The 22,850-nt window shown below is 36.9% G+C and overlaps 1 protein-coding gene and 1 non-coding gene across 2 annotated transcripts; one reads left to right on the top strand and one right to left on the bottom strand.

Annotated features, from left to right (window-relative positions):
• Positions 1-1,153: 1,153 nt before the first annotated feature.
• LOC148578015 (small nucleolar RNA R71) lies at positions 1,154-1,261 on the top strand. The gene has a single exon (XR_015904212.1). It is a non-coding gene; the product is annotated as a small nucleolar RNA R71 (small nucleolar RNA).
• A 12,811-nt stretch (positions 1,262-14,072) lies between these two features.
• On the bottom strand, positions 14,073-15,580 carry LOC107609716 (uncharacterized). Its single transcript, XM_016311735.2, has 4 exons — positions 15,148-15,580; positions 14,544-15,064; positions 14,328-14,420; positions 14,073-14,237 (listed from the first exon to the last, which is right to left on the bottom strand). Exons 1-4 carry the CDS (start codon positions 15,578-15,580, stop codon positions 14,073-14,075), a joined length of 1,212 nt encoding a protein of 403 aa, XP_016167221.2.
• Positions 15,581-22,850: the final 7,270 nt, after the last annotated feature.

The following is a 22,850-nucleotide window of genomic DNA, read 5'->3' as shown; positions in this document are numbered from 1 at the left end:
TCATGGTGCCTATGGTACAAGGTATTATGAACTTTCCAGGATCCTGTCTCTTCTGAGGCAATGTCAGTTGATCCAGATCACTTAGTTCATTGATGAACAAGGGAGGTTCATCTTCCCAAGTTTCAATACCAAATAATTTGGCATTCAGCTTCATGATTGCACCAAGAAACTTGGCAGTTTGCTCTTCAGTAACATCCTCATTCTCTTCAGAAGAGGAATACTCATCAGAGCTCATGAATGGCATAAGGAGGTTCAATAGAATCTCTATGGTCTCTAGGTGAGCCTCAGAGTCCTTTGGTTCCTCAGAGGGAAGCTCCTTATTGATCACTGGACGTCCCAGGAGATCTTCCTCCTTGGGATTCACGTCCTCCTCTCCCTCATTGGTTTTGGCCATTTTGGTTATGTCAATGGCCTTGCACTCTCCTTTTGGATTCTCTTCTGTATTACTTGGGAGAGTACTAGGAGGGATTTCAGTGATCCTTTTACTCAGCTGGCCCACTTGTGCTTCCAAATTTCTAATGGAAGACCTTGTTTCATTCATGAAACTTGCAGTGGCCTTGGATAGATCAGAGACTAAGTTTGCTAAATTAAAAGTATTTTGTTCAGAGTTCTCTGTCTGTTGCTGAGTGGATGATGGAAAAGGCTTGATATTGCTAAACCTATTTCTTCCACCATTATTAAAGCCTTTTTGAGGCTTTTGATCCTTCCATGAGAAATTTGGATGATTTCTCCATGATGAGTTATAGGTGTTTCCATAAGGTTCACCTAAGTAATTCACCTCTGCTATTGCAGGGTTCTCAGGATCATAAGCTTCTTCTGCATAAGAAGCCTCTTGAGTACTGTTGGATGCAGCTTGCATTTCATTCAGACTCTGAGAAATCATATTGACTTGCTGAGTCAACATTTTGTTCTGAGCCAATATGACATTCAGAGTATCAACTTCAAGAACTCCCTTCTTCATAGGCGTCCCATTACTCATAGGATTCCTCTCAGAAGTGTACATGAACTGGTTGTTAGCAACCATGTCAATGAGTTCTTGAGCTTCTGCAGGCGTTTTCTTTAGGTGAATGGATCCACCTGCAGAGGTATCCAATGACATCTTTGATAGCTCAGATAAACCATCATAGAATATATCCAGGATGGTCCACTCTGAAAGCATGTCAGAAGGACACTTTTTGGTCAGCTGTTTGTATCTTTCCCAAGCTTCATAGAGGGATTCACCTTCTTTCTGTTTGAAGGTTTGAACATCCACTCTAAGCTTGCTCAGCTTTTGAGGAGGAAAGAACTTGGCTAAGAAAGCCGTGACCAGCTTATCCCAAGAGTTCAGGCTGTCTTTGGGTTGAGAGTCCAACCATATTCTAGCTCTGTCTTTTACAGCAAAAGGGAAAAGCATGAGCCTGTAGACTTCAGGATCTACTCCATTAGTCTTAACAGTATCACATATCTGCAAGAATTTAGTTAAGAACTGAAAAGGATCTTCAGATGGAAGTCCATGAAACTTGCAGTTCTGCTGCATCAGAGAAACTAATTGAGGTTTCAGCTCAAAGTTGTTTGCTCCAATGGCAGGAATGGAGATACTTCTTCCATGTAAATTGGAATTAGGTGCAGTAAAGTCACCAAGCATCCTCCTTGCATTATTATTATTTTTGGCTGCCATCTCCTTTACTTGTTCGAAATTTTCAATAAGGTTGTCTCTGGATTATTGTAATTTAGCTTCTCTTAGTTTTCTTTTCAGAGTCCTTTCAGGTTCTGGATCAGCTTCAACAAGAATGCCTTTTTCTCTGTCCCTGCTCATAAGTAAGAGAAGAGAAAAAGAAAAGAAGAGGAATCCTTTATGTCACAGTAAAGAGGTTCCTTATTGTTAGTAGAAAAAGAAGAAGAAGAAAAATTCGAACACAGATAGAGAGAGGGTTCGGATTTTTGGGGGTGTGAGGAAGAGATGTTAGTAGATAAATAAATAAATAGAAGGGGATGAGAGAGAAGGAATTTTCGAAAATAATTTTTGAAAAAGAGTTAGTGATTTTCGAAAATAGTTTTGAAAAAGGTTAGTAGTTTTTCGAAAATTCAAATAAAAAAATAATTAGTTAATTAAAAAGAAATTTTTGAAAAAGGGGGAAGATATTTTCGAAAATGAGAGAGAGAGAGTTAGTTAGGTGGTTTTGAAAAAGATAAGAAACAAACAAAAAGTTAGTTAGTTAGTTGAAACGAATTTTGAAAATCAATTTTGAGAAGATAAGGAGTTAGGAAGTTAGAAAAGATATTTTGAAATCATATTTTTGAAAAAGATAAGATAAGAAGATATTTTTGAAAAGATGTGATTGAAATTAGTTTTTGAAAAATATTTAATTTTTAAAATCTCAATTAATGACTTGATTCACAAGAAATCACAAGATATGATTCTAGAACTTGAAGTTTGAATCTTTCTTAACAAGTAAGTAACGAACTTGAAATTTTTGAATCAAAACATTAATTAGTGATGTTATTTTCGAAAATATGATGTAAAATTAAGAAAAAGATTTTTGAAAAATATTTTTGAAATTTTCGAAAATAACTAAAAAAATTGAAAAAGATTTTGAAACAGATAAGATTTTCAAATTGAAAATTTGATTTGACTCATAAAAATAACTAGATTTTAAAATTTTTTGAAAAAGTCAAATCTAATTTTCGAAATTTTGAGAGAGAAAAAGGGAAAGATATTTTTTTTATTTTTGAATTTTTTATGATGAGAGAGAAAAACACTAAAAAGATGCAATGCATGAAATTTTTAGATCAAAACATGTGATGCATGCAAGAATGCTATGAATGTCAAGATGAACACCAAGAACACTATGAAGATCATGATAAACACCAAGAACATATTTTTGAAAAATTTTTAATGCAAAGAAAACATGCAAGACACCAAACTTAGAATTTTTTAATGCTTAGACACTAAGAATTCAAGAATGCATATGAAAAACAAGAAAAGACTCAAAACATGCAAATGCAAAGATCAAACAAGAAGACTTACTAAGAACAACTTGAAGATCATGAAGAACACTATGAATGCATGAAAATTTTCGAAAAATGCAAGATGCACATGCAATTAACACCAAACTTATAACATGACTCAAGACTCAAACAAAAAAACACAAAAAATATTTTTGATTTTTTATGATTTTTTAAATTTTTTTTTGGAATTTTTTTTCAAAAATTATTTGAAAAACAAAAATGAGGATTTCAAAATCTTTAATATGAATTCCAGGAATCTTGTGCTCTTTAGTCTAAAGCTCCAATCAAAGGGTCAGACATGGCTTAATAGCCAGTCAAGCTTTAGAATGGATTTACATCCATTGAGGTGATTAGTTGAAGACCAATCCCAAAGGAGTTTGGGTATGGCTTTTCAGCCAGATAGGATTCAACATGTTACCATGAAACTCTAGAATTCATTCTTGAAAGTTTTGAAGCCATAGAATAATTTACTTTTGAAAATATTTTTATTTTCAAATTTTTTTTTTCGAAAACAAAGGAGAAAATTTTGAAAGATTTTTGAAAATTTTTTGAAGAGAAAACAAAAAGAAAATTACCTAATCTGAGCAACAAGATGAACCGTCAGTTGTCCATACTCGAACAATCCCCGGCAACGGCGCCAAAAACTTGGTGCGCAGAAATTGTGATTACACTTTAATTATGTAAAATTCATCGCTCTTTCTTTCCCTGGTAATGGCGCCAAAAATATGATGCCAATACCATGGTTCACAACTTCGCACAACTAACCAGCAAGTGCACTGGGTCGTCCAAGTAATACCTTACGTGAGTAAGGGTCGAATCCCACGGAGATTGTTGGTATGAAGCAAGCTATGGTCACCTTGTAAATCTCAGTCAGGCGGATATTAAAATAGTAATGGAGTTTTCGAAAATAATTAATAAAATAGGGATAGAAATACTTATGTAAATCATTGGTGAGAATTTCAGATAAGCGAATAGAGATGCTTTCGTTCCTCTGAACCTCTGCTTTCCTGCTGTCTTCATCCAATCAGTCTTACTCCTTTCCATGGCTGGCTTTATGTGATACATCACCATTGTCAATGGCTACTTTCGGTCTTCTCTCGGGAAAATGATCCAAATGCCCTGTCACGGCACGGCTAATCGTCTGGAGGCATCACCCTTGTCAATGGCTTCATCTTATCCTCTCAGTGAAAATGGTCAACGCACCCTGTCACGGCACGGCTATTCATCTGTCGGTTCTTGATCCTGCTGGAATAGGATTTACTATCCTTTTGCGTCTGTCACTACGCCCGGCAATCGCGAGTTTGAAGCTCGTCACAGTCATTCAATCATTGAATCCTACTCGGAATACCACAGACAAGGTTTAGACCTTCCGGATTCTCTTGAATGCCGCCATCATTCTAGCTTACACCACGAAGATTCCGATTAAGAAATCTAAGAGATACTCATTCAATTCTAATGTAGAACGGAAGTGGTTGTCAGGCACGCATTCATAGGGAATGATGATGATTGTCACGTTCATCACATTCAGGTTGAAGTTCGAATGAATATCTTAGAAGCGAAATAAGATGAATTGAATAGAAAATAGTAGTACTTTGCATTAATCCTTGAGGAACAGCAGAGCTCCACACCTTAATCTATGGAGTGTAGAAACTCTACCGTTAAAAATACATAAGTGAAAGGTCCAGGCATGGCCGAATGGCCAGCCCCCCTGATCTAAGAACCAGGCGTCCAGAGATATAACTCAGGATCAAAAGATAATCCAAAGATGTCTAATACAATAGTAAGAGGTCCTATTTATAATAAACTAGCTACTAGGGTTTACAGAAGTAAGTAATTGCTGCATAAATCCACTTCCGGGGCCCACTTGGTGTGTGCTTGGGCTGAGCTTTAACTTTCCACATGCAGAGGCCATTTGTGGAGTTGAACGCCAGGTTTTGATCCATTTCTGGCGTTCAACTCTGGTTTTTTATCCCTTTCTGGCTCTGAACTCCAGAATTGGGCAGAGAGTTGGCGTTGAACGCCAGTTTGCGTCGTCTATTCTTGGCCAAAGTATGGATTACTATATATTTCTGAAAAGCCCTGGATGTCTACTTTCCAACGCAATTGGAAGCGCGCCATTTCGAGTTCTGTAGCTCCAGAAAATCCACTTTGAGTGCAGGGAGGTTAGAATCCAACAGCATCAGCAGTCCTTCTTCAACCTCTGAATCTGATTTCTGCTCAAGTCCCTCAATTTCAGCCAGAAAATACCTGAAATCCCAGAAAAACACACAAACTCATAGTAAAGTCCAAAAATGTGAATTTAACATAAAAACTAATGAAAATATCCCTAAAAGTAACTAGATTCTACTAAAAACATACTAAAAACAATGCCAAAAAGCGTATAAATTATCCGCTCATCATCATCCTTTGCTTCAATGCTGCTTCTCTTATCTGGGCTTGTTCTCGGACTTCGGGGAGCAGTTCCAGCTCCTCTTTGTGCCCCTGTATATTTCCGATCTCATCATGGAAGATCACCATTGGACTTTGTTCGTCGATTTCTACTGGTATCATGGCTTCCACACCGTAGACAAGTCGGAAGGGTGTTTCTCCTGTGGCAGATTGTGGCGTCGTCCGGTAAGCCCATAACACTTGTGGGAGCTCCTCAGCCCAAGCTCCTTTTGCGTCTTGTAGTCTTTTCTTTAATCCCGCCAGTATGACTTTATTGGCTGCTTCGGCTTGTCCATTTGCTTGTGGATGTTCCTCCGAGGTGAACTGGTGTTTGATCTTTATACTGGCTACCAGGATTTTGAAGGTAGAGTCGGTGAATTAGGTTCTATTATCTGTGGTGATGGAATGAGGTATCCCATACCTTGTGATAATATTTTTGTAGAGGAACCTCCGACTTCTCTGAGCCGTGATGGTGGCTAATGGCTCTTCTTCTATCCACTTTGTGAAGTAGTCTATTCTCACAATTAAGTATTTGACTTGTCCTGGGGCCTGGGGAAAAGGACCTAACAGATCCATCCCCCATTTTACAAAGGGCCATGGAGAAGTTATACTGATTAGCTCCTCGGGAGGAGCCACGTAGAAATTTGTATGCATCTGGCATGGTTGGCACTTCTTCACAAATTCTGTGGCATCCTTTTGCAAGGTCGGTCAGTAGAATCCAGCTCGGATTATCTTTTTGGCAAGTGATCTGGCTCCGAGATGGTTTTCGCAGATCCCATTATGAACCTCCTCTAGTACTTCAGATGTCCTTGAGGTCGGTACGCACTTCAGTAGTGGTGTTGATATTCCTCTTTTATAGAGGATATTTTTTACCAGAGTGTAGTATTGTGCTTTCCTCCAAATTTTCTTGGCTTCTTTTTCCTCTTTGGGGAGGATGTCGAATTTCAGGTATTCGACCAAGGGATTCATCCATCCAAGGTTTAGTCCGGTTACTTCAAGGACATCTTGTTTGTCTTCTGTTTTCACCACGGAGGGTTCTTGGAGAGTTTCCTGGATCAAGCTTCTATCATTTTCTCCCGATTTGGTACTTGCTAACTTGGAGAGGGCGTCTGCTCTGCTGTTAAGATCCCGAGTTATGTGTCTGACCTCGGTTTCTGCAAAGCGCCCGAGGTGCTCCAGAGTTTTTTCCAGGTATTTCTTCATATTCGAGTCTTTGACCTGATACTCTCTATTTATTTGGGAGGTCACCACTTGAGAGTCACTGAATATCAGCACTTTGGTTGCACCGACCTTTTCTGCCAGCTTTAATCCTGCAATCAGGGCTTCATATTCTGCCTGATTATTAGAAGCTGGAAATTCAAACTTGAGGGAAATCTCTATCTGTGTTCCCCCTTCATTGGCTAGTATTATGCCTGCACCGCTTCTTGTCTTGTTTGAGGATCCATCTACGTATAGTTCCCACGTAGTTGGCTTTTCCTCTTGGTCTCCCGCATACTCCGCTATGAAGTTGGTGAGGCATTGGATTTTGATTGCCGTCTGAGTTTCGTACTTCAAGTCGAACTCGGAGAGCTCTATTACCCACTGAACCATTCTCCCTGCAACATCCGTCTTTTGGAGGATTTGCTTCATAGGTTGGTTCGTTCGGACTCTTATTGTGTGGGCTTGGAAGTAAGGCCGTAACCTCTGTGAGGCTATTACTAAGGAGTAAGCAAAATTCTCTAGTTTGTGGTACCTTAGTTCGGGGCCCTGTAGAACTTTGCTGGTGAAGTACACTGGATGCTATCCGACCTCATCTTCTCGTATCAGGGCTGATGCTACAGCTTTGTCTGCTACAGACAAATATAGGACGAGCTCTTTCCCACTAGAGGTCGGGTTAGGATTGGAGGTTGGATCAAGAACCTTTTGAACTCCTGGAACGCTTCTTCGCATTCTGGAGTCCATTCGAACTGGCATCCCTTTCTTAGTAGAGAGAACAGTGGAAGGGATCTTAATGCTGACCCTGCCAAGAACCTGGAGAGGGCTGCAAGTCGGCCATTCAGTTGTTGAACCTCTCTTAAGCAAGTCGGGCTTTTCATTTATAGGATGGCTTTGCACTTGTCGGGATTTGCTTCGATCCCTCTTTGGGTTAGCATAAATCTTAGAAATTTTTCAGCCTCTACCGCGAAGGTGCATTTTGCGGGATTTAGCCTCATCCCATGCGACCTTACGGTGTTGAAAACTTGCGAGAGGTCTGTTAAGAGGTCGGCTTCTTTCCGGGTTTTCACCAGCATGTCGTCTACGTAGACCTCCATTAAGTTCCCGAGGTGGGGAGCAAACACCTTGTTCATCAGCCTTTGGTATGTGGCCCCTGCATTTTTTAATCCAAAGGGCATGACCACGTAGCAATAATTCGCTCTGGGTGTGATGAATGATGTCTTTTCCTGGTCTGGTTTGTACATCGGGATTTGGTTGTATCCTGAGTAGGCATCCATAAATGATAAGTATTGATACCCCGAGCTGGAGTCTACTAGAGTGTTAATGCTTGGAAGTGGATATGGGTCTTTGGGACATGCTTTATTCAGGTCGGTATAGTCGACGCACATCCTCCACTTGCCGTTTTGCTTCTTGACTAGCACTGCATTTGCTAGCCATGTTTGATATTTGACTTCTCTGATGAAGTCAGCTTCCAGGAGAGCTTGTACCTGCTTTTTCACCGCTTGAGCTCGTTCTGGGCCGAGCTTACGCCTTCGCTGCTGTACAGGTCGTGACCCCGGATATACTGAGAGCCTATGGGACATGAGCTTAGGGTTTATCCCGGGCATGTCGGAAGCTTTCCAGAAAAAGAGGTCAGAGTTATTTCTTAAGAGCTTTGTCAACCTTTGTTTTAGGTTTTCTTCTAGGTCGGTCCCTATGTTGGTATTTTTTCCTTCCTCTTCGCCGACCTGTACTTCTTCAGTTTTTCCTCCTGGTTGTGGACGCAACTCTTCTTTGGCTCTTGCGCCGCCGAGCTCTATGGTGTGGACTTCCTTGCCTTTTCCTCTCAGGTTCAGGCTTTCATTGTAGCATTTTCTCGCCAATTTCTAGTCTCCCCGTACCGTTGCTATCCCCGCAAAGATGAGGGGTAGACACCACTGCTCCGAGTCGATTTAGGGTAGCTCTACCAATTAAGGCATTATATGATGACCGCACGTCGAGGAATATAAAGTCTATGCTCAGAGTTTTGGATTTTTCCCCCTTTCTGAAGGTCGTGTGAAGAGGTAGAAATCCTAGTGGTTTTATCGGCGTGTCGCCTAATCCGTACAAGGTATTGGGGTAGGCTCTTAACTCCTTTTCGTACAACCCTAGTTTGTCGAATGCGGGCTTGAAAAGGATGTCTGCTGAACTCCTTTGGTCTACTAGAGTTCTGTGGAGATGGGCATTGGCTAGGATCATGGTTATCATCACTGGATCATCATGTCCAGGGATTACTCCTTGCCCATCCTCCTTTGTAAATGAGATAGTAGGGAGGTCGGGCGATTCGCTCCCGACCTGGTAGACTCGCTTGAGGTGTCTCTTGCGAGATGAATTGGTGAGTCCTCCTCCCGCAAATCCTCCCGAGATCATATGTATGTGTCTCTCGGGGGTTTGTGGTGGTGGGTCTCTTCTGTCCCCGTCATCTCGCTTTCTTTTTTCATGATTGTCCGACCTTTCCATGAGATATATGTCAAGTCGGCCTTCTCTGACCAGCTTTTCTATCACATTTTTGAGGTCGTAGCAATCATTTGTTGAGTGACCATACATCTTATGGTACTCACAGTAGTCGCTGCGACTTCCTCCCTTTTTATTTTTAATGGGCTTGGGAGGCGGCAGTCTTTCAGTATTGCAGATTTCTCTGTATATATCCACTATGAAAACCTTTAGAGGAGTATAAGAGTGATATTTCCTCGGTCTGTCGAGACCGAGCTCTTATTTCTTCTTGGGCTCTCTTTCTTTCTCTTTTATCGAGTAGGGATGCCCAGGTCGCCAATTCGGCTCTCATAGTCTGGCATTCTCCTCCATGTTGATGTACTTTTCTGCTCTTTCTTGTACATCACTCAAGGAGGTGGGGTGCCTTTTTTATATGGACTGTGAAAAGGGACCTTCTCTAAGTCCATTTACTACCCCCATGATGACCGCTTCAGTGGGCAGGTCTTGAATCTCCAAACACGCTTTGTTAAACCTTTCCATATAGTCCCGTAAAGGCTCTCCGACCTCCTGCTTTATTCCCAGGAGGCTCAGTGCGTGCTTTACTTTATCCTTCTGGATGGAGAACCTCATTAAGAACTTTCTCAAGAGGTCCTCGAAGCTGGTAACCGACCTTGGAAGGAGGCTATCAACCACTTCATTGCCGCTTTTGATAGAGTGGTCGGGAAAGCTTTACAGCGAGTTGCATTCGAAGCATCAGCCAGATACATCCGACTTTTAAAATTGCTTAGATGATGCTTCGGGTCCGTGGTTCCGTCATAGAGGTTCATATCAGGGCTTTTGAAGTTTCTTGGAACTTTTGCCCTCATGATGTCCTCATTGAAAGGATCCTCTCCTCCTAGGGGCGACTCTTCTCGGTCGCCACGGGAGTTCCGACTTCTAAGGGAAGATTCTAGCCTCAAGAGTTTTTCCTCTAAATCTTTTCGTCGCTCTATCTCTTCCCTGAGGTTTCGCTCCACCTCTCGTTGTCGCTCTAATTCTTGTTCCAGTTGTTCCAAACGAACTTGATGACCATGGACCAATCCCATTAGCTCGGTTGCATGGGGTGGCCCTTCCTTTCCTGATTCTCATCCCTCCGAGGAGTTTACCTTTGGGTTTTTTAACCCAGAGGTGCCCTCTCTATGTTGGTCATCGGTTCTCTGGTGAAGGGTTGGGTCCGCATCGTTGTTTCCGGTATCCAGGTCTTCCTGTTCGGAATCGGACGCGGTATGACTATCTTCTGGTGACTTGTCCGCCATCACTGGTCGATCTCTCGGGTCCCCGGCAATGGCGCCAATGTTACGATGGGTAACCGGAGATTGATGGGTTTGACTCGTTAGGCTGGCCCAATCATCTGTGAAGGGAAACCTTCGAAGGGGATCGCGCTTCTGGGCTTCCGTCCGACTTGTGTATATAAGTGAATGGGGGTGGTACCTGCAAAGACACTCTGATGCCTAAGTCAGCAAGGTGTGTGAGCAGGTTTAGAGAATATTGGAACTTAGAGATACCTGAGGGGTGTCAGTGTATTTATAGTGATGAGCCAATAACCACCGTTGAAGTAGTTCTACTTTTTAAGGTGGATAACCGTCCCTTCATATTAGGGAAGTTGAGATATGGCTCCTGGAAGTGGGTTGAGAGATTTTAGGGGCAGTTACTCACTTGAATGAGTGCCTATCTGCCAGCTAATCTTCGTTCCCGACTTCTTTAGAGCAAGTCGTGGTAAGGACCGACTTCTATAGGGGAAGGTCGGTGTAGAATGGGGCTCAATCCTTTGGATTGGGTCTCTCATTTGGACCTGGGTCTTAGCGTTGGGTCAGGGTATGAACACCAACCATTATCATCGTTTTTAGAGTACATAGTAGTACACAAGAGTACATATGAATAAGCCATATTTTTATTTAATTTATAATGAGAAAATTTTTTTATTAAATATGACTTGTATCTGTATATTTTTGGAGACGATAATAATAATTGCTATTACTGCCAGTAATGTTGAAGAAGACATACTTGTTGTCTGTATATTTTTGTGTATTCTTATGTACTCTTAGATACGATGATAATGATTTAAAAATTTGAGTTACGTGGATTTTGTAAAAAATTGAAGTGAAGTTCGCTGGAGCTAAGCGAACTCGTCCTAAATAAAAAAAAATCATATTTGAAAAATTAAGTTAAAAAATTAGATATAAAAAATAATTATTTTTTTATTTTATTTTTTAAAAAAATTCCAAACTCCAGATATTTTTAAAAAATTATTTTTTTTAAAATAATAATTTTATATAATTTTTCCATAATGTAAAAACTCCATTATCTATCTATATTTTATTTTGTCGCATTTGTAGTCTATTTTAGACACATTGTGATGCTATTATTAGAATACATAATTTATTTTCGAAGGTACTTAATTTTATAATAACTCCTAATATTCTATTTAATATTATTCTATAGGATTTCCGATTTTTTTTTTCTATTGCTAAATCTCACACATGCTAAAAGAAGTACAGAAGCCTCAACTTGTTCTCTAATATCCAACTATCCAAGTCTCATAGACTATAAAGGTTTTTTTTAGCAGGTTTAATTACCCACTTAATCTTTATAATTTTATCCAATAATATTTTATTTATAAAAAAATTAGTTATTTATATAGAATATATATTAAAATATAATAAATAATATTATAGAATTAATACTATAGCAAATTCTTAAACAAATACAATATAAAATTTACTAAAAATAAGTTTTTGTTAAATTTAAATTTTAAATATTTTTTCTAATTAAATTTTGGATATTGGTTACATAGTGTTTGCTGCTAAGACTTTTTTATATAAAATATATAATAAAAATAAAATAATATATATATTTTTTTACATAAATAACAGGGAGATAAATTTTTTGTGTATACATAAATAGTATTTATTAATTTCATCAACCTTTTGATTAAGTCTTTGCTGTTTAAAAATTTAAAAGGTTTTATTTAAGCTTTTATATTAGATAAAAACTTTTAATTAAAAAAACGTAATAATGCTAAAATATTTACTTCCAAAAATATCTCAAAATTCATTCAATATCAATCAACAAATTGAATATTCTAAAAGATTTGATATTTTTTAACAAAAATAACTAAAAATAAAGACTTAACTTAAAATGTTTATTTAATATAAAAATTCAATAATTACAGATTCTTAAAATATAAAAATTTAATTAAAAATTAAATAAAATTATAAAAAATTTATAAAATCTTCTCAAAATGAAAACTTTGTAACCACATCCGGTATCCAAAATTTTGTAACTACAATAAAGTTTTTAATAAGAAAAAGTATAGGGAAACAACATAAATCAGCCAATTTTTTAAACAACTCCATTTAATAATTAATTTTAAATTTTTTTAATTCAAAATTAAAATAAGAGTAAATGTCCTTTCTGATCCCTAACCATTTGTCCGATGGACTTTCCACCCCCTAAAAAATCTAAATACCCAAATCGATCCCTATCTATTTAGATATCTGTACGTTCCAGTCCCTGCAACCGGTTCCGAGCAGGTCACTTGCTGATGTGTCAGTGACTTGTCCACGTGGGTTTCTCTCCTTCATATTTGGGACAAATCGCCCCCTGTAACTTTGTTGAAACGTTGTGTTTCATTATGAGCAGTTATCTCCTGGGTGTTCATAGCTATTTAGGGTTTTTTCTTTGTTCTTCATTGTCTTTGTTGTGTGTGGAGTGAAGATAAGGACTTTTCTCCTGAAGAATAATATGGCTATAAAAGTCAGAGACTCTTTTTCACGAACCGTGGAGGAAAGCAGTGAAGCTGGGAAGAATTTGTGCTGGAGTTCGACTCTGGGTTCCATTGGGAGTATAGGGGAAAAGACAAACCAAGGCAAGAAAAGATTTGTAGCACCCAGATGTCATTGTAGCACATATGCAATATTGTTTCAGTCTAGTACTGTAGGAAATCCGAACATGCTTTTTTTTTTGGTTGCTCAATGTTTAAGGTAATCATTTTTCAATTTTAGTTTTGTTTCAAAATTCATTGCCATTACCATGGAGTGTTGTTTGTTGCAGACCGCAACTCTACATTGCAAATACTTTGCTTGGCTTGATGAATATGTTGAGTCATATTCACATAAAGCTGATGTCAATTAGAATGGTATGGTTGAAAGTTTGAAGACGATGGAAGAAAGATTGGAGGCACTGGAAGTAATGATGGCGAAGCAGAAAATTGAAAAAACATTTGGAGGCAACACTAAATGCAGAACCTTAACTACTTTTTTAATTGGAATTGCAGCTACACTTATAATTTCATCAATTTGCAGTGGGTTAATTGAGAAAAATGTGAATTTGATTTAGTGTGCAAAGTTATGTAAATAGAAGACAACTACTTAATGTATTATGGTTGAAATTCATAGCTTGTATGAAGACAATAACTCATGTTATGATTATTTACTCTAATTTAGTGATACTTAATTTATTTTATTTCATGTAGTTATTAGAATTTAAAATAGTGTATTGAGATATTATCATATTGTATTATTATGAGTTTGTGAAACACATGTCTATGAAGATAACAATGTAAATATTCAAATATATGGCACATTTGGAATTACACTCCAATTCCTGAGAGTTTCATAAAGCGATTCAATGATTCACAAACCAAAGCATGAGTGTTTTACAAAAAATTCACTCCAAAATATGAGTATCTCTAAATCAATCCTGAGTATTATGTAGACTTCAAATCAGAACCTAATCATAACATCAACACTATAACCAAAATAACTAAGATAGAGTCTCCCTAAACCAAAGTTCTACATTCTCTAAACAATATAATATTCACATAGCAAGTTCTTTCACTGGTTTTTTGGTGGAGGCTTCATTCCTGGAGTTAGAATGAACTTGAATAGCCTTGATGAGGTCCCAGTGCTAGCTGCTGCCAGAGTTTCATTGGAGATTGCATGAGAGGTTTTCTGTAAGCTTTGTCCTTCTGGTTAGGCTTGTACATTGTGAGGATGTTCGTTGGACTGCACTGGAGGACTTGGGGGTCTTCTGACCATCTGTTTGGGCCTAAACTTTGGAGCTGCAGAATGGGGCTGAGCCTTTGGAGCCTGAGTTGTGGTCTGATTTATTGGAGTAGTTTGATCAGTTTCTGGAACCTGGTAAAATAATAGTGAATCACATTTGGGCTCCAAAACTACATCTTTTGTGTTTAAAAAAAAGTTAAGAACTATGGTGTCTCTATTTACCTCTGCAGTTGGGGCAGTTTGTGAAATGTTTATCTCATCTGGCTCTACATGCGGCCTCTTTGGCATTTTTTTCTTATTTTTCCTAGCCGTATCCTGTATGACAGAAGCATGTTTTGCAGCCACATATGTATACAAATATTAACTCATTGTGAATACTCAAAGACACAACCCAATATGTATACGACTTACAAAATACTTGTCTAAAAAAAAGCTTACAAGAGGATCCAGGTTAATAGGTTCAGGTTCTTCAACAGGTATGTTATTTACACCACCATCAATACCAGCCACATTCCCTATAGGGGGAAGGACAGGAGCTACATTTTCAGTCATCGCAACCAAAGCTTTGCTAGCCACTTTTGCCTTCTTCCTTTTTGGTTGCCAGTCGGGTTTAGCTGGTGCTCCCTTGCATGTTTTATAATAATGCCCCTTCTCCCCACATTTGCTATACGTTACCTGAAAAGTTCTTTTCATTTTGTCGCCAATCACTGGGGGAGGGGGAGGGGGTGCACCGGATTCAGTCCTGCGTTTCTTTGGACGACCAGCTGGTCTTACTATCCTGGGTGGTTGTGGCTTTGGATGGTCTGTCTTCTCCCAAAATTTTTTGCTGTTCACTGGATTTACACACAAGTCATATGTTTTCCTCACAGCATCCATAGTGAGATAAGGGCTCACAAAGTCTTCAGCAGCCTTGATCCTCAACTTAGAGATAGCAGCAACTGCGTGGACACATGGCATCCCTATACAACAGCAACAAAAACATGAATATGGTGTGCTAAAAATTGTGAAAATAACAAGACAAGAATTAATAATTAATGTTTACCTGTCAACTGCCATGCATTGCAAGTGTATGTATGTTGTTGGAGATTGACGCCTAATTTGTGTTTTCCCCTAGTAACTTCAAATAGAACCCTGTCATTATCTCCGCTCCATTGTGCATTCCATTTATGACTCTGTGGTTTAATGTGCCTGTCAAGCCTCCACTGCTGCATTGGTGCCAGTTTTCCAATGCACCTCCCTAGAATCCTCTTGTGCTTGGCCATCTTTTTTATTATTGTACACCTTATTTCTTCACACATTGTTAGAATCGGCTTCTCCCTTGCCTTAACTATCATAGAATTCCAAACCTCACACATGTTATTGGTGAGGCTGTCATTCTTCGGACCATGACTGAAATATGCCTTGCACCAAACTCCTGGGTCAAATTGATTCATATACTCCCATCCTCCATGGCACTCACTTTTAAACTTCTCCATTGGTGCTTTGAACTGTACCTGAGTAGTGCACTTGGCAGCATGCCATAACAGTCCTTTTACCTGCTTGTTATTGAATCTTTGTTGAAGATTCTTCCAAATGTGCAGCACACAATTTCTATGGTGTGCATAGGGCATGACTTCCTTTGCTGCACGCATAAGTCCCTGCAAAGATAGTTTAAAAACCAAATATATGCCATTTCTAATTGCTACAGATATCTAATTATAAACCAATTGCTGGCAATAGAAGTCACTGGTATAAACCAATTATAACTGTTACAAACGTCTAATTATAATTCAACATGTGCAACAGAAGTCTATAGCCATAAACTAATTATAAGTCAATTATATTGTGCAGAATTTTATTTATAAAACAAAAAATTATATGCCAATTATATGTCAATTATAACTGTTACAAACATCTAATTATAATCCAACATGTGCAACAGAAGTCTATAGCCATAAACTAATTATAAGTCAATTATATTGTGCAGAATTTTATTTACAAAACAAAATTATATGCCAATTATAACCGTTACAAACATCTAATTATAATCCAACATGTGCAACAGAAGTCTATAGCCATAAACTAATTATAAGTCAATTATATTGTGTAGAATTGTATTTATAAAAACCAAAAATTATATGCCAATTATAAGCCAATTATAACTGTTACAAACATCTAATTATAATCCAACATGTGCAACAGAAGTCTAATTATGACTTGATGTAACCCAATTATATGCTACAGACTTCTTTATACACTCTAGTAATCTAAACAATATCAACACTATAATCCAACTATATTCTGCAAAATTAGAAACAATATCAGAATAGGTTGGCAAATGTTGTTACCTTCTGTTGGTCGGACATGAGATTCCATCCACGCACTTGATGGTCTCCCAAATCATCCTGAAGCCGAGTTAAGAACCACATCCAGTTCTCTGTGTTTTCTGCTCTTGTAATAGCATATGCAATAACGAATACATGGTTGTTAGCATCAAGTGACATTGCAGTTAGGAGTTGGCCTCCATAATACCCCTTTAAAAAGCATCCATCTAGGCCTATTAGTGGTCTGTAACCCTTAACAAATCCATTTCTGCACGCATCTAAGCATATGTAAATTTTGTCAAACAGCGGTAGAGATTGCGGAATTGGGTCAACACACATGTCAGCCGTGCTGCCTGGGTTACTCCTATGCAACTCTTGTAAATAATCCCACAACTTCCCATATTGTGCCTTGTCATTCCCAACAACAATTTCCCTAGCTTCTTTCAAAGCCCTTTGGATCATTTTTGGATGGACCTGAACATTGTAGTCCTGTTTCATATGCTCTGTTGCTTCTCTCGGTGTTAGCTTAGGCTGTTTGCCAACCTTTTTTCCAGCTTATCTGTGACCCATGCCCTATTGGCCAAGTTGCTTCCATAATCCCTTCCACATGTATGCTTGTTGTGAAATATTTTTATCTCAAATGCCATTGTTTTTGAGTTTCTTGCCACGTATATCAACCATGGGCAGTTCTCCTCTGTACATCTAGCCCTGACCCTCTCCTTCTCATTCTTGATATACATGCAATCTCTTCCATCCCAGACAAATACATCCTTTAAGGCTTTCTTAAATCTCTCCATACTCGAAAATTGCATTCCAAGCTCAAACTAAACCTCTCCATATTCATTTTCTTCATTGAAATCAAGTCCATGCATTTTTCTCTCATCCTCAGAAGATACCGGGGGTATGACACTCTTCAGAAGCATATTCATAGTTGTATTCATCACTGTCACTCTTCTCATTAACCACTGCTGGACCTCCAATATCTGTTTCTACTGGCCCTTGGCCAGAACCCAACCCACTAGGAGGTGTCTCAGTTCGATTTGCTTTACTAGATTCACCGTATAGCACATGTCTCTTCCTCCTCCTCCTGGTATACCTTTTTGATGATTTCTTACCATTTTTCTTAGGTGACTGCTTCTTCTTGTTTGATGGAGACACCGATACTTTTTTCTTTGTTTTTTTTTCACGTCTGTTTGGTGACTCAATATCACTACTATCAGTCTCATAACCAGGAGGAGGAGGCTTGTAGGCCTCATCCTCGGCACTCTCGTATCCGTCATCTGATGAGGATTCATCTGTGACCACAACGAGCTCTTCCTCTGGTTCTGGCTCTGGTTCGACTGCCATTGGTTGACTTACCGGGTGCTCAAAGTAGATGTAGAACTCATTTCTATCTGGACAACTTAGGGTGGCTTCACACATGTCATTAATATCCTGGTCACCCTTAAGGATATGAAGCCCAAACTCCAAGTTTCTTGCTGCTGGATCAAGCCAGTAAATTTCTTTGTATTCTAGATAACCTAATCCCCTGAAGAATTCTTCCAAATCCTTCTTGTTGACAAAATCAACATCCATGGGTGGAAATTTCTCAATCTTTCCATCTACGTACCGTAACGCTCCATCTGGATCTTTCTTGAGTTTCCCACCATGATGAAAAATAGGGACAACAAACACAGACATCTGCAAAAATCCAAACCACAACTCAGTAACAGAGCTAAACTTCAAACTTAATCAACAGCAAATAGACTATAATGTCTATCAGTTAAGAATTCTTAACTCATCAGTAAACACAAAGGTAGAAACTTTCAAAGTTAATATCACTATTATAGTTTCGCAACAACCCTAACTCATCAAACAAAGCTAGTGCTTCACCCCATCCACCCATAATCACCATGCAGAGGAGAACTGATTTATCAAAACAAATTTCACTCCCACTATCTGACACACCCCTCAACTTAACTACAGTGAAAGATAAAGTAAGTAGAAGAGAGCGAAGCATTCCTTACCGTTTCAAAGAAACTTGCTAATGCAGTCAATGTCTTCCCACACAGTGGTGCAGCACGCTCGCACATCCTTAATGTAACGCTCTTTTGGAGGAAAGGAGAAAGGTTTCAGAATTAGGGCCAAATGTAAATGAAGAGGGAGAGGAAGGTGTTTTATGGAATAATGCTCATAATGAAACGCAACGTTTCAACAAAGTTACAGGGGGCGAGTTGTCCCAAATATGAAGGAGAGAAACCCACGTGGACAAGTCACTGACACATCAGCAAGTGACCTGCTCAGAACCGGTTGTAGGGACTGGAACGTATAGATATCTAAATAGATAGGGATCGACTTGGGTATTTAGATTTCTTAGGGGGTGTGAAGTCCATCGGGCAAATGGTTAGGGACCGAAAAGGGCATTTACTCTTAAAATAATTAAAAACTGATTAAAGAAACCCTAATTACGAATTGTAGAAACTCTAATTACGAATTGTAGAAACCTTTCCTTTCTCTCACGCTCTTGTAGCCGGACAGAAACCCTCCCCTTCTCTCCCTCTCCCACTCCCACTCCTACAGCCACGACGTACACGCTCTTCTCCGTTGTCATCATCACCGAACCACCCAGCGCGAAGCCCTCTCTGTTCTCCTCAGCCACACCAACCATCTTCTCTTCTCTCCGCAAACTAGACCTTCGCACCAGTTTTTGCTTTGTCACCGCCACAACCCTAGGGCCACCGAACCCTAGCTTCGGCCCCTCTCTCTGTGCCACCCTGTCTCATTCTCCAACATTGAACCAGTAGAACAGCCGAAGCTCCCTGAGCTCAGCCAACCTTCGACGCAACAGAGGACAGCCCCTGTTCCTCCTCCTTCGAGTGAGCTTGGAGACGCACTCTGGCTGTCTCCACCACCGCTACAACCTCCACCTTTTTTCTAATTTCTTACTCTGTTATTCTGGGGCACAAATCACAATAATAAGCCAAGGGGAGCAAAATTTTACACGAATTAGCCAAAACAAAAACTGCTTCATGAATCCACCAATGCACGTTTATATGTAGTTCGAACCAGCTAAATTCGAACTCCATTTCTACATAATTCGAACCAGCTTGGTTCGAAATATACACAAACACACGCACACACTAATTCGAATCTACCTGATTCGAATTATACACACAATAATTTGAATCAGAGTGATTCGAACTACACCCACGCATGCGTTTCCAAGTAATTTGAATTTGATTGCTTCGAATTATGCTATTAAAAAATTAATAATTTATTAAAAAAATTTTATTAAAAAATTTATTAAAAAAAATTAATAATTTAAAATTAAAAAAATATATATTTTATTTCATACATTAAAAAAAGCTAACAAAATATTTAATTATGAGACTTCTTTAAAATATTAATGATCTATCAATTCGAATTCCATACAATACTCTTTTGTCCATTTTTAAAAGCTCATGAATATTTTTTAATAAATTTTTTAATAAATTTATTTAAATTATACTACAAAAAATATTTTATCCTATGCAAAACAATTTAAAAAATTGGCTTAAAAATGTTAGGAGTACTATAAAAATTTGTAATGTTCTAATAACTTAGGTAAATACATACATGTACTCAAATTGTAAATAAAATACTCTACATAGTCAATAATAATTTAAAAATGAAAGAAAATATTTTATTCCATACAAAATAATTAAAAAATATATTTTATTCTATACAAAATAATTTTAAAAAAATGGCTTAAAAGATATTATGAGTACTATAAAAGTTTGTAATATTCTAGTAATTTAGGTAAATACATTATAAAAATATTTTTTCTTTAATTTCTAAATTATTAGTGACTATGTAGAGTATTTCTTTAATATCCTAAGTCATTAGGACATTACAAATTTTTATAGTACTTCTAACATCTTTTAAGCCATTTTTTAAATTATTTTGCATAGAATAAAATATTTTTTTGTGGTATAATTTAAATAAATTTATTAAAAAATATTCATGAGCTATCAAGAATGGGCAGAAGAGTATTGTATAGAATTCGAATTGCTCACCATATAATTTGAATCAGAGTGATTCGAACTTCCCCATGCGTAATTCGAATCATGTAATATCTCACCATATAATTTAAATACTTTTATTAAAAAATTATCATGAATATCTTTTAATAAATTTATTTAAATTATACCACAAAAAAATATTTTATTCTATGGAAAATAATTTTAAAAGAGGCTTAAAAGATATTAGGAGTACTATAAAAATTTGTAATATCCTAATGACTTAGGACATTAAAGAAATACTGTACATAGTCAATAATAATTTAGAAATTAAAGAAAAATATTTTTATCATGTATTGACCTAAATTACTAGAATATTACAAACTTTTATAGTACTCATAATATCTTTTAAGCCATTTTTTTAAAATCATTTTGTATTAGAATAAAATATATTGTTTAATTATTTTGTATGGAATAAACTATTTTCTTTCACCTCTAAATTATTATTGACTATGTAGAGTATTTTATTTAAAATTTGAGTACATGCATGTATTTACCTAAGTTATTAGAACATTATAAATTTTTATAGTACTCCTAACATTTTTTAAGCCATTTTTTTAAAATTATTTTGCATAGGATAAAATATTTTTTGTAGTATAATTTAAATAAATTTATTAAAAAAATTTATTAAAAAATATTCATGAGCTATTAAAAATGGACAAAAGAGTATTGTATGGAATTCGAATTGATAAATCATTAATATTTTAAAGAAGTCTCGTAATTAAATATTTTGTTAGCTTTTTTAAATGTATGAAATAAAATATATATTTTTTAATTTTTAAATTATTAATTTTTTTAATAAAATTTTTTTAATAAATTATTAATTTTTTAACAGTATAATTCGAATTATACCATGAATAATTCGAATCAGTCAAATTCGAATTACTTGAAAATGCGTGCGTGTGTAGTTCGAATCACCCTGATTCGAATTACTGTGTGTAATTCGAATCAGGTAGATTCGAATTAGTGTGTGCGTGTGTTTGTGTATAATTCGAACCGAGCTGGTTCGAATTATGTAGAAATGGAGTTCAAATTTAGCTGGTTCGAACTACATATAAATGTACATTGGTGGATTCATGAAGCAGTTTTCGTTTTCGCAGATTTGTATAAAAATTTTCTCACCTTGACTTATTTGAGTTTTTTACCCGTTATTCTGTACAGGTTTTCAACAAACTCAATTTTTAATTCCTTTATTTCAGTTTAATTTGGTTTAATTTTGATTAGAATTTCAGTTCTAATTTTCAATCGATTTCATTATTAGTTCAGCTTGGTTTTTTACTTTCTTTTAGTGGAAATAGGTTGTTTGATAGGATTAGCTTAGGTTATTAGGTTTTGAAAAGTGTTTGGATTGAATTGTATTGCTGAAAATTGCTGCTGAATTTGTTTGAGCTGAAAGTGTTGAAATTGTTGATTTGCTATAACTGTTGCTGGAATTATTTGAAAATAGTTAATTGTATTCATGATTTGCTGTTTTGTACTGAATTAATAGAGAATTTGCTGTTGAGATTGTGTGAAAATTGTTTGATTGTGTGGACATTCACTGTTTTAATGTCCACTTTTACGAATATGTTGCTGAAACTATTGGGTTAATTGTGTGATTGTGTTGAGAAATTGTTGACAATTTTGTTGAAAAATTGAAAATATTCTGAGTTTACTGATTGTTTTGTTGAAAAATTGTTGCTGAAAGTGTTTGGAACTATTCTGAGTTTGCTGATTGAATTGATGGAATATGCTGCTGAATTCATTTGAACTGGTTTAATTGACTTTCTATTGAATTAATGGAGAAATTATTACTGACATAGTTTGAATATTGTTGGGTTGTATAGAGATTTTCTGTTTTATTGCTATTTTTCTGGAGTTGTTAAGATGATTTGATCATGTTAATCCACTATGTTATAGCCGATTTTACAAAAATATGATTGCTGAATTAATTGGATTATGTTTGAGTATTGCTGTTAATCCACTAGTGATACTCCATCATGCTTTTATATTTCTTAGATTTGAATTTTATTTAGTTTGGATTGACTGATTTGTTTGCTGAATTTTGTTTAGGTTTAATTACAATTTCATTTTTGCTGATTCATTGTTGTTGGATATCATTACTGAAAAGTGATGGAAAGAATGTTGCAGTGAAGATTCTGAAAAGGGACGATGTACAAAGAAAAAAGTTCAAATGACTATCAAGCTAGTGAAGAGTCAGATACATCCATCAGCATAAAAAATATTTAGTACATCAGAAAGTGTAAAAAATAATGGCCTTGATCCCATTAAATTTGTCATAGCCTCAATGCCAATTCTATTAACAATTTCATTATGTTTGTTATATTATATTCGAAAGTTTTATTTCAAATTCCAGAAGCAAATTGAATGAACTTGTATCCTTGTATGGAATTAATCTTTTCATT

This window comes from Arachis ipaensis, chromosome B1 (assembly GCF_059453495.1).
Source record: "Arachis ipaensis isolate K30076 ecotype BB chromosome B1, ASM5945349v1, whole genome shotgun sequence".
In the NCBI taxonomy this organism is placed as follows: domain Eukaryota; kingdom Viridiplantae; phylum Streptophyta; class Magnoliopsida; order Fabales; family Fabaceae; genus Arachis; species Arachis ipaensis.
The sequence above is the reverse complement of the archived record's forward strand: the minus strand, read 5'-3'. Positions and strand labels throughout refer to the sequence as shown.

What these genes read in the sequence shown, in the direction of transcription:
- LOC107609716 (XM_016311735.2), bottom strand. Translation starts at nt 15,580, where the DNA reads ATGGAGAAGTTTAAAAGTGAGTGCCATGGAGGATGGGAGTATATGAAT. An exon ending in CTATTAACCTGGATCCTCTT is followed by an intron (nt 14,421 to 14,543) that starts GTAAGCTTTTTT and finishes TCTGTCATACAG; the next exon opens with GATACGGCTAGGAAAAATAA. An exon ending in AAACTGCCCCAACTGCAGAG is followed by an intron (nt 14,238 to 14,327) that starts GTAAATAGAGAC and finishes TTATTTTACCAG; the next exon opens with GTTCCAGAAACTGATCAAAC.